The 15,304-nt window shown below is 46.7% G+C and overlaps 2 protein-coding genes across 3 annotated transcripts in view; one reads left to right on the forward strand and one right to left on the reverse strand.

The window, feature by feature from the left end:
• Positions 1-472: 472 nt before the first annotated feature.
• hsd17b8 (hydroxysteroid (17-beta) dehydrogenase 8) lies at positions 473-5,460 on the forward strand. Its single transcript, XM_084695579.1, has 9 exons — positions 473-539; positions 1,092-1,294; positions 1,687-1,803; positions 2,040-2,135; positions 2,405-2,490; positions 3,832-3,916; positions 3,990-4,032; positions 4,147-4,221; positions 5,227-5,460. Exons 1-9 carry the CDS (start codon positions 494-496, stop codon positions 5,244-5,246), a joined length of 771 nt encoding a protein of 256 aa, XP_084551705.1. The 5' UTR covers positions 473-493; the 3' UTR covers positions 5,247-5,460.
• A 1,291-nt stretch (positions 5,461-6,751) lies between these two features.
• col11a2 (collagen, type XI, alpha 2) overlaps positions 6,752-15,304 on the reverse strand; it is a 43,246-nt gene continuing 34,693 nt past the window's right edge. For both annotated transcript variants that reach the window (XM_084695569.1, XM_084695570.1), the window contains 22 exons: positions 15,150-15,203; positions 14,835-14,942; positions 14,393-14,446; positions 14,150-14,203; positions 13,803-13,856; positions 13,505-13,558; positions 13,125-13,232; positions 12,991-13,044; positions 12,755-12,808; positions 12,367-12,420; positions 12,185-12,238; positions 11,726-11,833; positions 11,531-11,584; positions 11,236-11,397; positions 10,895-10,948; positions 10,712-10,747; positions 10,499-10,552; positions 10,076-10,361; positions 9,553-9,665; positions 9,315-9,383; positions 8,802-9,038; positions 6,752-8,585 (listed from right to left, as the gene is read on the reverse strand). In XM_084695569.1, the coding sequence (XP_084551695.1) occupies positions 8,439-8,585; positions 8,802-9,038; positions 9,315-9,383; positions 9,553-9,665; positions 10,076-10,361; positions 10,499-10,552; positions 10,712-10,747; positions 10,895-10,948; positions 11,236-11,397; positions 11,531-11,584; positions 11,726-11,833; positions 12,185-12,238; positions 12,367-12,420; positions 12,755-12,808; positions 12,991-13,044; positions 13,125-13,232; positions 13,505-13,558; positions 13,803-13,856; positions 14,150-14,203; positions 14,393-14,446; positions 14,835-14,942; positions 15,150-15,203 (2,022 nt within the window). In that variant the 3' untranslated portion in view covers positions 6,752-8,438. The remainder of the gene's footprint in view (positions 8,586-8,801; positions 9,039-9,314; positions 9,384-9,552; positions 9,666-10,075; positions 10,362-10,498; positions 10,553-10,711; positions 10,748-10,894; positions 10,949-11,235; positions 11,398-11,530; positions 11,585-11,725; positions 11,834-12,184; positions 12,239-12,366; positions 12,421-12,754; positions 12,809-12,990; positions 13,045-13,124; positions 13,233-13,504; positions 13,559-13,802; positions 13,857-14,149; positions 14,204-14,392; positions 14,447-14,834; positions 14,943-15,149; positions 15,204-15,304) is intronic.

A 15,304-nucleotide genomic window follows, 5' to 3' on the forward strand; every position in this document is an offset into this window, starting at 1 on the left:
GATTTCTTGATTTGCTTTCAGTCAAGTTTTTCTTATTCCACCTTAATTCTAGTGGATGTTTTAATTGTGTTTTATAAAATAAAAAATACAAATATCAAACGCTTGATCTTACTCTGAAGTGTGTCTGAAATGTTTTAGACGTCACTTTACTGAACATAATAGCAACTGTAGGCCTACATGAAATTAAAATAACTTAATTCACTAATGGGCAATCACCAGAATTGCGTCACGTACAGTATGACTTGCAAATACTTTGATGGAGGCTACTTAATTTGGCTCACTGACAACTGTAAATCGTTTTAAACTTCAAATAATGAAAGGGGATGCTATTAGTCATTTGATAATTTGAACATACCAATGTAAACAGTACCAATAATAGTGACCACGGCAAGGTTACTACTGTACCTCGTTGGATTGCTAGATCTTAGTTTTTCCTTGTCCTGAGGCGCCATCTATCTGTCGGAGAGGGAAAAACACAAACAAGGGTGGAAACATGGCAGCCACCACAAGACTCATATCAAGGTTGGCGGTTGTCACGGGTTAGTCTCCTGTTATGTCTCTTTATGCAATTATACGAAACAAAGCATGTCTGAGGTAGGTAGCTAAATAGATTTGCGATTGTGAAGAGGTTGTGGGGGAACTACTTAAACTGTATGGACCACGATCACCGCATCAATAAAGCAGTGAAACAGGACCTGATTACATCAAGTGGGACATCGCTATATCCGATGTACTACTTGCATTCAATTGTACACGAAAGAAAATGGTCTTACCATACCACGCCTAAATCCTACTTTTGTTGTATCTCGGGAAGTAGAACAGTGCTGGCTGGTGTTTTGAATCAAACGAAGTGTATTTCCACAAAGTCCCAATGTATGTCTACATATGGGCTATTACACGTAATAATTAGAGAAAATGAACAAAAAGCTTTAATATGCAACAATGGTTTACTGCCTAAGCCTCTTATCAATCATTTGCCTCAATCAATCATTTGCTACATCATGTAAGACCACAAACTAAGGAGAGTGTACCCAAATGCCTGTTGCTGTGGAGCCTGACCCTTCACCTCCTTGCTTGTCCCATCTGTCCAGGAGGGGGCAGTGGGATTGGCCGAGCTGTCTGTCAACGACTCGCATCAGAGGGCGCCACCGTGGTGGTCGCTGACCTTAACGAGGATTCGGCCAATCAGACTCTAGGAATCCTGACCCATGACCTCAAAGGTCAAGACCACATGGCGGCAGCCGTGGATGTGTCGTCGAAGGAGAGCGTGGAGAAACTGGTCACTAGCATACAGGTCAGACCCACATGCACACAACATCTACATTTTTCGACGATATTGAAGCTATATATATATATATCATGTAAATCTTTCTCTCGTACACACTCAAACACTTGGCTTTTTTACGATCCGCCATGAATGTAGGCGAGGTGGTAGCGCCTGGGGGGGGGTAAAAAAGTGGAGAAAGTCAGACAGTCGCCAGCAAGTCGTTTCCCATAATGCAGATTGCTTGGCTTGGCGGAGGAGAGCAACAGCAGTGCCTGGCCCTGCCGCCTTGCTCTCGTGAGATAATCGCGTAATAATTCCTGATCTCCAACAAGCCTCCTCGCTCAGAATGAAAGATAGACCCACGCCTTGTGTTGGTACACACACAGCTGACTAGAGCCCCTCTCATTCCCCTCCTGCAGTGCCGGTACTTCCAGCCCCCCTCCGTGTGCGTCAACGCTGCAGGCATCACTCAGGACGACTTCCTGCTCAAGATGGAGGAGGCGGACTTTGACAAGGTCATCCGGGTCAACCTCAAGGTAGCTCCGCCCCTGCCCTCAGACCTCCACATTTAGGAGCCCACTCTCCCTGCTCAACCCTGACATGAGCCCATCACACTGGACGTCAAGACGAACGTGGACTCTAACTCCAGTTGTTTGTTGTTTGTCTCACTGTCTACCTCCTCTTTTCCTCCATCTCCTGTTTGGATCCTCTGTCTCCCCCTTTTCCCTTCTACTGCACCCCTCCTCTGTCTTCCTTGTCTTCCTCCCTCCAGGGTAGCTTCCTCTTCACCCAGGCTGTGTCTAAGGCCCTGGTGGCCTGCGGAGCGCCCAAAGGCTCCATCATTACTGTGGGCAGCATCGTGGGCAAGGTGGGTGAGACGGACATCTTTACTGCTGGCGGAATTAAAATGACGCCTACGTACCAAATAAATCTCTAATCGATTGTTGAAATGGAGAGAGAACAAATCATTGGTAAAACACCCTAATATGAAAGCTTAGTATCAAATTAACCTCTTTTCGAAGATGATTGACAGATGAATAAAACCAGTTGTTTTGATACCATGTGTAATGCGGTATTGATTGTGTTGTTGATTGTGTTATTGATGCTGTGGTTTTGGTATGTCTGCCTGCTGTCCAGGTGGGGAATATCGGCCAGGCCAACTACTCTGCCTCCAAGGCAGGAGTGGAGGGCCTCACCAGGACTGCTGCCAAGGAACTGAGCAGGTGAGACCGCAGCCAACATCCCAGAGAGACACTGTCTACAGGAAGGGGTGAGAGAGAGAAGAGGAGCTAGTAGGAGGGAGGGAGGGAGGGAGGGGGGGGAGGAGAGAGAGAGACAGAGAGACAAATAGAGAGAAAAAAGAGTTTGGAATACTGTCCAAATGTTGCTGTTACGGAAAGAAATGGGTACTTTTTAGGGAGTCAGATGGCTGAGAGGTTAGGGAATTGGGCTATTAATCAGGAGGTTGTCGGTAAATGAACCTTGAATGAACTTTTTATCCACCAAAGTGACATTCGACTGATCCCAATGTATCGTCAGGACGTTAAAGTACTGTTACAATTAGAAAACAAACTTTTTCACAACTTCCCTTACGACTTCAAAGTGTTCTCATCAAAATAATCCTCCACATGCAGCAGTGACAGCTTTGCAGATCCCTGGCATTCAAGCTGTTAGTTTGACCTCTCGCCCCACTTCCTGTAGCACTTGCCTTATGTGGCTAGCTTGTCGGACACTTCTCACACACCTTACAGTCAGCTGAACTCACAACATCTCAATGGGGTTAAGATCATGCCAGCCAATCCATCACCGTCTGTACTGTACTCCTGACAATGTCTGCTTCTTTGCACACTCTAGCCTATTTATTTTTCTGTTTTAAAAGTGTCTGTTTCTCAGCTATTTTGGCCCGCACGGCTAACTCTTCTCTCTACTGTTGTACTTGAAACTGGTGGTGAACAGGTAGAGCTCAATGAAGCTGTCAGCTGAGGACATGTGAGACATCAATTTTTTAGACAACTAGAGACAGTGATGTACTTTCCTCTTGTGTAGTTGTACATCTAAGCCTTCCACGTCTCCTTAAGTTCTTTCTGGCAATTTCAAGCATTGAATAGCCTTCCTTCCTCAAAGCAATGATTGATGAGTTTCTAGATAAAGCTTTTTATTTTGAGCCCTTTTTGACCGAATATTGACCTTAAGACATGCCAATGTATTGAATACTGTGCACAAAAGTGTATTGAACACAAAAGACAATTTTAAGCATCATTTAACGAACCAAGTATGAGAAGTGATTTTATAGGACCAAAATCAGCATGACTACTAAGGATGAGGTGTTGGAGTGATGGCTGCTGGAAATGGGCCCTATCTTGATTTGATCAAAAATAAATGTTCTTTCTAATAGTAAATAGGAAACGTGCCAATTTCTATCCTCGAGAGCAAAATCTGTACATTATTCCAAACTTTTGCCACCCACCCAGTGTACGACGTTACAACGTTACAACGTTTTGAGAAAAGGGATTAGTGTAAGACTGTCTGACTTGCTTTGTGTGTGTGTGTGTGTGTGTGTGTAGGTTTGGGATACGGTGTAACTGTGTCTTACCAGGGTTCATCTCCACCCCCATGACTGACAAGGTCCCAGAGAAGGTCATCAGTAAGGTGGGATCCAGCCTCGCAGAATCATTACTGTTGTATATGACCTATGCTAAATGTACTGTGTGTGTGTGTTTAGATAACCTCCATGGTTCCGTTGGGGAGGATGGGAGACCCTGCAGGTATAAATACCTCCACGGTGCTCCCAATGTAGAACCACTCTGGTCACCACCCTGTTGTGTAACACCCATCCCCCCATTCTGTCTAACCCCCTCCATCTCTATATCTCCATGTAGAGGTTGCTGATGTCTGTGCCTTCTTAGCCTCGGATGACTCTCGCTACATTACCGGTGTCAGTATTGAAGTAACAGGTGGGTGACTAGTAATGCCTTGGGATCAGGTTTGACTGGCAATGCCTTGAGATCATTTCACTCCTTATGTCTCAATACCCATACTACCATTTAATATAGTATGCCAGAAAAAGTATTTTGTATGCCCCAATACATAGTATTTCCAATGCAGTACAGTGTACTGCAGGATGTCCTACAGTATTTGGTCGCATTGTGCAGTATGCGAGCCAGCATGCTTTCCTGGCTATCAGGGGCGGTTTTAGGCACGGGCAGACCGGGCAGCATTTTTTCATGTCACGTGGGGGGCGCACGAGCATTAAAAAAAAAGAAATCTCTGCGCGGTTTTCTCTTATCGATCATTTCAGTTTGTGGGGAATTGGCATATTGGCGCCCCCTTCAGGCAGCTGCAGGCACCCCTGCTTGCCATGCAGCAGTTTCGTTTTCGTTTGTCGCAGCCAGGTTGTAGCGGTGCTCGTTCTGAGGGCGCTGTCGGGGGGCGGCCGACGGGGTAGGGGGCGGCACACGATTTCTTCCTCCCGGGGGGTGGGGGGGGTGCAAGTGATAAACTTGCCCTGCGCGCACAATGTGCTAGAACCGCCATTGCTGGCTATTATGACCCACAATCCTCTGCACAGTGGACAATACACATTAGTTGTTACTCTAACCAAGTAACAACAGCACAGCTCTGGATGCCCTGAATGCTCCCTGGTCAGCTTTGCGTTTTATTTTGATCTCCAAAGTAAAACATGTAGCTCCAACCTAAAATAAATGTTATGCTACAATCTGTGATGCATGTATAAGCTAGAGGGTCGAAGTTCAAGGCGCAATGTTGTGACTAAGTAGTATGTCCCAGTTGCATACATACAGTATGCAACAGAATGTACCCGCAACTGCAGTACCTACCAACAAATAAAGAAAAAGTATGTGATTTGAGATGCAGGGATTGAGTAGGGGTCACACCCCTACTCAATTCTGCCACAATCAGTTTCTTTCCATTTGTCAACCCTAACACACATGTCTCTTCAGGAGGACTTTTCATTGGCTGAGCTTTCCATCATCATGGATAATTGTGGGCAGCTTCCTGTTGTGCCTTCAAACGAACCGGGAATTCCAAACCTGAATACTCGGACCTCACCACTTATTCAGCCAGGAGAGCTAATGTGCCTTAACCTGTAATTGTCCATCTTTAAAAGTGATTCATTTGGCATGAACTCAAGTGGATCTGTACGGTGTACATTTAATGAACTTTGAAAGATATAATGAGTCACAGCATAAATTCCCCTCGGAAACTGATCTGTCATGCTAAGCTAGATGAGGATGTTGGTCAGAGATGTAGATATAGATGCAAAGACACTCACACACACACACACACACAAAGGTGCAACACACTAAGAAGCTTGGCACGCAGACAGGATGCGCGGGCATGTGGTTTAATCAAAGACTTTGAACAGAAAGACATCAACAAGCCATGAATGGATCCAAGACAGTGGAGCTACAGTACACCAAACCAACTGAAGTCTAAGAGAAGGACAACACGACAGTGTGGGGAAGGAGGGAGAAAGGCAGGGAGCGAGGGAAGGACATATTCACTGACATATCTATTGTGATGTTGAGGTGATTTATAGTGGATATAATCAATAGTGACTTCTGAATGACACACACCTGGTTTTAAGGGCGTGACTGTTCACACAGGCGGCTGAAGCCTTGTAAGTGATGATGTCATTCTGGAACAGGAACTAAGAAATGAAATAACAAAAATGCTGGCTTAAAAGTAACCCTATAGGCAACATGCATTGCCAGCCAGCCAATCAAGAGAGAGAGTGAAAATGGGGAAGGGACTGGGAAGAAAAACAAGGGAGTCAAGCAGCTCTTTTAAAAAGATTATATATTACAGAAACAAAAAAATTAGAAAAAAATTACTTACACACATTATAAAATAATACTTTTTCTCTTTCAGCACCATTATTTAGTTGAAACATCTGTTTGTCTTCAACAAACCCTTAAGTCAATGTGACTGTCTTCAGAGAATGACAAAGACAGACTTTTATTAAAAATAATTCAACCTCTGCTTTTTGTTTTAGGTTACCCCCCTTTTCTGCTATATCAGAAGACAAACAATAAAAACAATCACACCACATAACCCATAATTATATTAGCCCATAGCCACATTGGACTTCTAAACAATATGTTCGTTATCTGTTTCTCTTTGTGGTTGATAACTTAGCTTCCCCTCAAGCTAGCTGTCTCCTGCTAGCTGTCATCTCCTCTCTCTACTGGAAGAACCAGGTGTTGGAGAGCCCACTGTTCACTAAACTCTGAACCTTCTCAAGCCTTCAAATCCCCCAGCCCACAACCACAGATGAATAAACTATATATAGTAGGTATACCTGGAGCCAATGATTCTTTTGAACCCTAACCCAGACCAGGCAAGCCTTACTTGTAGCCTAGCTTACCCAAAGCGTGTTCAAATCTAGCCCCAGCCCAGCTTACCCCAGGCTAGTACCACCCAGCCAAGCCCTGTTCAACAGTGACAAAGAGATATGAAAGATCATGACGAGTCACCATTTAATCATAACGGAAGCAAACGCAACAGAACAGTACAGTTGATGATCTCTGAAGGGTTACAACAAAATATGGCCACAAGTTCTTTGGTTGTTGTCACAGGGAATGTGTTTAATTACCTAGCCTGTAACTTGCATAGACCAATGAGGTGTGTACAGATAACTCAGCTCATAGCGTTTTTGGTTTTAATACGCATTTAATCGTTCTCATGACCGTCAATGTGATAACTACAGGAAATAAATAAAAAATGAAATACCACATTCGACTGGAGTATTTGGTTGTTTTTGTTTTTCCTTATATAGCACCTTGTTTTTTTAATAAATACATTAGAATATCACCATCTCTGTACAAATGGATTGTAACGCACATTTCCAGTATGGGAACGTGGCCACAGCATCAGTATGTGATTGTGAGAAAGACTAAAGGAAACAATTTATCTGTAGTAATAACACAACGTTTCAGTATAAGTAGCTCATTTTGAAAGCCTGCATTTATTGGCTGAAGATAATCTTTTAGTTTTAGTTTTGCGACAACTATGAAACTCATACATATTTAACCACCTGATAATTGTTTTCCGTGCTTGAAAAAAGGTAAAAACAAAAAAATAAGTAAATACTGGACTGGTTTCCATGGCATTATTGTTGTGGCCAATCAGAGCTGATCTTTCTACTATACTTCCTGTTTCTGTTTAAGACAGTTTTGTAACATTTATAAAATACATGTACAATACATCAAGTTCAATACAATTTACAAGGTTAATGGCTTTGATTCATTGATACTTGAAGGAGGAGAGGAGACAGCGTAATGGGTCTGTTTGCATGCAACCTTATTCAGTTCAGAGACCATGTACATTGCTGTTAGGACTTTATTGTGACAGTACTCAGTCAAAGAAACACTGAAATGTATACCTTTATAAAACCCCGACATGAGATCCTACGAGCTTAACGGTCACCACGGAAACGCGGTAGTCACCCATATACACCTGGATGAGGTGGAGACCCAGGTCATCTCTAAGTTACCTTGGGACAGGAAGTGAGGCACAAGAAGGGGCAGGGCTCGACTAGGGACATGGACAGGTGTGAAGGGTGGGGGGGCTGGGTGAGGGCAGACAGAGGAGGTAGAATGGGTGAGAAAAGTGGAGAGAGAGCGAGAGACAGCGGGGAGGGTGGCAGGGCATGGGGAGGGTGGCGGGGCGTGGGGGGCTGGGGGCAGGTACGGTAGTTTGTCGGCACCTAAGGCCGTCTTATCGCTGTAGAAGAACACAGTTTTATTCTGCTCGAGGTTCCGAACTCGAGCTTTGTTGTCTCACGGTCGATCTTTTGCGGTTCTCCTTGGTCGCGAGAGTTTGTGTTTGTGTTCTAATGGGCTCTTCTTCTCCTCTTCACGTCCGTCACTCTGTTGGGAGGTGTTCTGTTCCCTGGGCATGTACTTGAGTGAGTGCATGTCGATCTCACAACAGCATCTGTGTGTGTGTGTTTGTGTATGTGTGTGAGTGTGAAATCATCAATTCATTTGACATATTATCGGCCATGTATTCTCTATGTGTGTCTTTAAGTGCATGAGTGTGCATGTGTGTGCGCGTGTGTGTGTGTGTGTGTGTGTCAGTGAATGTCTGAGTCAGAGTCAGTGTATGTGTATATTTTTTATGTGTCTGTGTGTCTCTTTCTGTTTTAGTTTTAGCCCTGGAAACACACAGGTCCCACTTCAAAGCCAAACTTCTGGTTGCTCTCTCCAAAGTCTGTGATCTTGACGTCCAGTAGGGGGAGTTGCTCCACCTGTGGTGTGTTCACCTCCAGAACTGTCCTGTCGAGCCCTTTACGATACTGGAGACACAGAGACACAAACAGAGTCTTGACACAAGCTGGTTAAATGATTATAGATCATAAGCTTCAGGTCTACAGGTCTGTATTCAGTGATTTCCACTGATGTTTGTGCTTCGCACAGACATACAAACTTAAGATCCGAGCTAACTAACGGTGTATTTGTCGCCCGATTGTCTATCTGTCTGTCTATTTTGAGCTTCCCACCAAGGTACTCACAGAGCATCCGTCCACGAGAGCCTTGATGTAGGGGCTGGTCTCGTAGCTGAGCTCCTCCTCGTTGGCGCCCTGGAGGTGGAGCGCCCTCTTGTGGTTGTTCTTGGCGGTGCCGTCGGCCCAGGCCACGGAGCGCTGGCAGTGGTAGGTGAGGTTCTGGCGGGCCTGGACGCTCAGCAGGCGCAGGAAGCCGAGCTGCACCACGCCGACGGGCTCACCGCTGGAGTCCACGTAGGAGAGCTGGGGGGAAGGGGGGAGAAGGTTAGAGAGAGGCCCGGAGAAGAAGACAACGAGAGGAGGAAGAGAGGAAAGGAGAAGAATAGAGGAGGGCAAGAGGAAAGGAGAGGGGATTGGAGGAGGAGAGGGAGAACAAAGAAATGAGAGAAAAGGAAGAGGAAGGTGTGGAGAGAAAAGAAGGAACGGAAGAGGAGAGGATGGGGAATGGATGAATGTTCCATGGTTAGTGAAAAGGAATGTCCAGAGAAAGCTGCCAAGTTGTGCACCCCATGTACTAACCTTACTGCCTGTGGCAAACTGACTGTACCAGGAGCCTGGAGTCTCCTTGATCCACGAATTCATCTTCACCTGCCAAACACAGGGTCACATGTACAGCTCAACACTGCATTTCATATTTATCAAAACCCATAATTCACATATTTTTGAATTATTCTATTAAAATAAAGCTATAAAATCTATGTAAGAGCTTACATTTTTCAAGACTTCAAGAATGATTGAGACTGGAGTTGGTTCTTACTGTGTTGACGTTCTTGTTGGGGTACAGGCAGGTCTCCCCTCCTGCGGTGAAGTTACAGAAGACCTTGAAGGAGTCTCGGGAGCAGCCCTGGTTGGGGTCGATCCAGTACTCTCCTGTAGGGGGAGCCATAGAGACATACTCAGGTGCCGGCCCTCCCCTCCATCCCTGTCTTATTCCTTCACTCCCTCCATCCTCCCTCCCTCCCTCCCTTCCCTCCATCCTTCTTTTCTAAAATTTCTCGGCCAATCCTACATGTTTCCTTCATCCAACCTTCCTTCCCTCCATCTTGCCCTCCCTAAAAGTAAACCCTCCCAACCAACCAACCAACCAACCAACCAACCAACCAACCAACCAACCAACCAACCAACCAGCCACCTCCCTCCCTCCCTCCCTCCCTCCCTCCCTCCCTCCCTCCCTCCCTCCCTCCCTCCCTCCCTCCCTCCCTCCCTCCCTCCCTCCCTCCCTCCCTCCCTCCCTCCCTCCCTCCCTCCCTCCCTCCCTCCCTCCCTCCCTCCCATCCTACCATCTGGCTTGTCTGGCTGACTGAGTCTGAGGTCCTGGCAGGTGCGTGCAGGGCTCTCCTGGGTGCCCAGGGGGAACCTCATGGTCTCGATCTCCTGGCGGAGGGAGTTGAGCGAGCCGTAGATCTCCTCCATGCCCTCCGTGCCCGTCAGGAAGTCTTTGCCCGTGGCGTCGGCCGCGCCGGCCTCGGCATCGGACTCGGCAAGCATCTTGGAGGCATCGATGGAACGCTTGGACTTCTTGGGGATCTGGATGGGGAGTGGCTGGATGACATCGCCGGGGGGGCCCTGATTGGAAGAGGGAGGGGTGGAGGGGTGGAGGAGTTTAGAGGTTGTGACAAACTCTGTGGTGTCAGTTATGATGACTGTGGTGACAGGATGTGCTTCTGTCAGTTTTGCGACTGGAGGAGAGGAGGGGTACTCACAGGAGCTCCAGGAGGTCCTTGGACTCCCTTCTCTCCCTTGGGACCAGCACCACCCTGGAACACAAGCAGAGGACACACTTCAGAATGACCTTTAGTGATGCAGGATGTCAAGTCTTGTTACTACACATTAGAGTAGGTGGTAATGGTGGGAAAAGTCGTTTACGGTGGGCCCTTCTTTATGAGGCAGCTACACTCTGAGAGCAGTTTACTCACGCTTGCACCCTTGGCTCCTTTGATACCTTGAGGTCCCTGTTGAGAAGAGAAGTTGTGTTACTGTGATGGTCAACATCAAGCAAGGAACTGCAATACACCCACACAGGTAATGTAAATAGAAGGGAGGGAGGAGGATATGGTGGTGGTGGAGGTGGTGGTGGTGTTGTTGGTGGAGTTACTCACAGGCAAACCAGCAGGACCAGCAGGTCCCAGAGGACCAGTTCCACCAGGCATACCCTGAAACACACCATCACAGGTTAGAAACACCAACCTGAAACACACCATCACAGGTTGGAAACACCACCCTGAAACAACATCACAGGTTAGAAACACCACCCTGAAACATCATCACAGGTTAGAAACACCAACCTGAAACACACCATCACAGCTTAGAAAACACCACCCAAAACACAACATTAATTAGGTTAGGTTAGACTTCTTGGCCAACAACCCTGAGATAGACAAATGTCCATAGATGCTGTTTAAGAGACGGGTCCAGGGGCAGGTGTCCAGGTGTGACTCACAGTTTCTCCCTTGGATCCAAAGGTTCCCTGAGGCCCTGGCAGGCCGCGGTCTCCCTTCTCTCCCTGCTCTCCCGGGGGCCCGATCAGCCCGATGAGACCGGAGTGGCCCTTCTCTCCCTTGGAACCGCCATCTCCACGAAGCCCTGGTAGACCGGGGGGACCCTAGAGGAGAGGAGCGTACTGTGACAGCTCTCAACATAACCAACACAGGGATTCAGGAATCACAAACTTGGCTGGTACAATGTTACAGGTGTATGGACAAAAGAACAATCTAGAATAGCAGAGTTGATCTCACCAGGGGTCCTGGAGGTCCCTTCTGTCCTGCAGGACCCGGAGATCCTTGCTCACCCTGGAAGAGATGATGAATCATAGGTGAGAAACATCAGTGGTTATAGGAATTTACATGGGTGTGAGAGGGTATACAAGTGTAGGGGATTTAGCTAGTGGTGTCTCAGGGGTCAAGGGTCAGGGCTCAGGCCCTCTCTCTCACCACTGATCCAGGAAGGCCTCTCAGACCCTCAGTTCCTGGTTTGCCTGGCTGACCCTGGGGTCCGACTGGTCCTGTCTTCCCTGCGGGTCCAACGGCACCTGGGTCTCCCTGGGGAAGGAGAGATAGAAAGACAGATGGGGGGGGGGAAGAGAGGGAGAAATAAAGAATGTGTGTGAGGGAGAGAAAGACAGAGAGAGAGAGAGAGAGAGAGAGAGAGAGAGAGAGAGAGAGAGAGAGAGAGAGAGGAGAGAGAGAATAGTCAGATGTAACAGAGCTCTAGTGATGAGGCTTGGCCCTATCAGATAAGGACGTCCATGAGGTCTAACAGCATCTGCCAGATCTTGGTGACCTTAGCTACTTTTCTTACATCAACGTACATCAAGAACATCAATTGACTAATAGATCATATTGTGGCTCAGTGTGGTTCAGGGGAATGACATCTTCAGTGGGACCTCCTACCTTGGTTCCCTTCTCTCCCTGCCGTCCCTCTGGTCCTCTCGTTCCAGCCAGACCCTAGTGACAGGAAAACAAGAGATAAGGTAAGTCATTCCCAGGTAGTCATTATAGTATTGCAGGGTCACTATCCTACACCCATGTAGGAGTGACCGTGTGAGTCAGCGAGGTGAGGGCTGAGGTCTTACCCTCTTTCCAGGAGGGCCGGGTGGTCCGTTCTCACCAGTAGGTCCAGGAGAACCCTGTGGGAGAGAACATGGTTAGAGTCTTCGTAGAGGGACATTTGGAGAACATGGTTAAGGTCTTCCTTTGCGGAACAACTATGAGAACATGCTTACTGTCTTACTTTGAGGAACTACTATGAGAACATGCTTACAGTCTTACTTTGAGGAACTACTATGAGAACATGCTTACAGTCTTACTTCGAGGAACTACTATGAGAACATGATTAAGGTCGTCATAGAAGAATACCATGGACAATCTCGGTCCGGTCTTACTTTGAGGAACAACTCTGAGAACATGCTTAAGGTCTTCATGTCACAACAACAGGTTAGTTGACAGGTTTGGGGTACTCACAGCTTGTCCTTGTTCACCGTCCTCTCCTCTCTCTCCCTTCGCTCCATCTTGACCCTGAGGGGAAAAAAGTAACAGTGTTGTAACATATACAAGACAGGAAGTCAATCATACAACACAGGAAGTAACTCACACGAGACAGGAAGTTACTCATATGAGACAGGAAGTGACATCAAGAAGAGAGGGGGATTCACACAAAGTGATTGACACAGCAGCAGCATTATACTGATGATACTCACTCTGGGGCCCAGTTCACCAGGGGGACCAGGATCACCAGGGAAACCAACAGGGCCCTGAGGAAAAGATAACAATGTAGAGTTACAATACAATATATCTGTGTGTCGTGTGTTGTGTGTGTGTGTGCAGGACGTACAGGGTTTCCTTTAGGTCCATCATCTCCCGGAGGTCCTCTTCCACCTGCTGGTCCAGCAGTGCCTGGCTGTCCCGACTCTCCCTTGTCACCACGCTCTCCGCGAGGGCCCTGCCATTGGACCACATGCTTGTCAATCACTCAGGAAACGATGCATCGTAATGCAGAAAAACCACAGCCCACAATGATATCCGTAGACCCAAAATAGGGACTGTGTTATTGGACAACAGCTCTGTCAGTCACTCAGGCAAGAACACGTAATGACTATGCTATTGTTAAGTACAAAGAGCCTGATCAACACATATCGAGACAAGTTAATGAATTAGGTAGTCTGAAAAGAGGATATAAGGTGGGAGGTAGTCAGAACATTTTGAGGGTCTCACCTTCTTTCCTGGCTCTCCTCCGATTCCAGGGGGTCCACCCTCACCAGGCTCTCCCTGTGGACACAAACAGTTCAGCTCTTAATGCTAGCAACAGGCTAATAGAATGCTAACAACATGCTAACAGAATGCTAACAACAGAATGACATCACTCTAAAAGCATGGTAATACTAACATGCTAAGATGTAACAATACCTACTAACAGTTCAAAACCATCTTAGATACATTGTAATATTGCATATAAATATACACTTAATCAATCAATCTGATAATTATCAATCGATAAGTGAATCTTCCATACCTTCTCTCCGAGGTTACCAGGGTTACCAAGACCACCAGGAGGACCTTGAGGACCCTGAATGAGATCAAACATTATTAATAACATATAAATCACTATCTTACCACCAACATAATCAATATGACGGAAAAAGATAATACATCGATCACCATCAACACCACCAATATACCGATACTTATATAACCGATACGATAGTCAAAGATATATTATTATTCACTTTTCCTACTATAATTTCAAAACCCTTTTACTGTTTTACTGATCCTCTAAGTGTGTGGATGAATAGGTGTGTGGACAGGAAATAGATAACAGGAAGTGGATAACAGGAAGTCCCTGGTCAGATCAGTACTCACATCGGCACCGCTGGGGCCAGCAGGGCCACGGGGTCCAGGGGGCCCGGGAGGACCCTGGAAACACACACACAGTATGGTTAGGTTTTCATATAACATAATATATCACATCCTTTCAGTGAAAACACATTCAATTTACTTCTCATCACAGTATGGCTTTTCCATAGAGATACAGGTGTCAATATAAATAAACATAGTATGAGGTCTACAAATGTGATATACTGTATTTTGGTGTGGATCACTCACCATGGGTCCCACGTCTCCTGTCTCTCCCTTCTCTCCGGAGGGTCCAGGCAGTCCCTACAGAGACACACTCTGGGTTAGACCAGCTGTGGACCTGCCACATGATGCTATAGACCTGCTCCTGGAGGAAGTGTGTGTAAATCATATCAGCCATCTTGGAATGGTTTGCTGTAATCGCAGGAACTGTCCAGAATCAAGTGTGAGGAATTTACACACTGGTTTGGGGCTCAATCTGTAGGGTCAGTGTAAAGGTAGCAGCCTGTAGACCTCAGTCTGTAGGGGCCAGCCAGCAGGGGTCAGTCTACAGGGCCAGTCCATAGTGGTCAGTCTATAGGGTCAGTCTATGGCTGGCAGTGTAAAGGCCTTCTGTCTGTAGGGGCCAACCAATAAGGGTTAGTCTATTGGGGCCTATAGGGGTCAGTCTATAGGGGTCAGTCTGTCCTACCTGCAGTCCGATAGGACCGGGGGCCCCAGGGAATCCTCTCGTTCCTTCATCTCCCTTGGCCCCGAACGGCCCCTGCTGTCCCCTGGCTCCTGTCTCACCATCAGCTCCCTGGAGGCCAGCAAAGATGGAGGGGTGAGGTAAAAGACAAAATGTTATGTAAAGAAACATCCGAAAAACTAGAAGGGAATGTCATTGAATAGAGATAGTGATTTCCATTGGCGCCACTAAAGTTGTACAATACGGCCTGGTGTCAGTAATGACAATCAGTATCAGAAATCAATGATATGGGTCATTCTTCAGGGGTTGTTAACTTACAGCGGCACCAGGCTGACCCAATGGACCCATAGGCCCTGGAGGACCAGGAGGTCCCTGTCAACAAACAAACAAACAAACAAACAAAGATCAACTGTCAACCCTCCAGTCAGGTCAAAAATATTGTGATACTTCAGATGCAGGGGGAACTACAGACT

This window comes from Hypomesus nipponensis, chromosome 4, assembly GCF_054491055.1.
Source record: "Hypomesus nipponensis isolate SF chromosome 4, ASM5449105v1, whole genome shotgun sequence".
NCBI classification, from domain to species: domain Eukaryota; kingdom Metazoa; phylum Chordata; class Actinopteri; order Osmeriformes; family Osmeridae; genus Hypomesus; species Hypomesus nipponensis.

Coding starts and splice junctions, on each gene's coding strand:
- hsd17b8 (XM_084695579.1), top strand. CDS start 494: ATGGCAGCCACCACAAGACTCATATCAAGGTTGGCGGTTGTCACGG. Junction 540..1,091: donor AAGGTTGGCGGTTGTCACGG/GTTAGTCTCCTG, acceptor CCATCTGTCCAG/GAGGGGGCAGTGGGATTGGC. Junction 1,295..1,686: donor AACTGGTCACTAGCATACAG/GTCAGACCCACA, acceptor CCCCTCCTGCAG/TGCCGGTACTTCCAGCCCCC.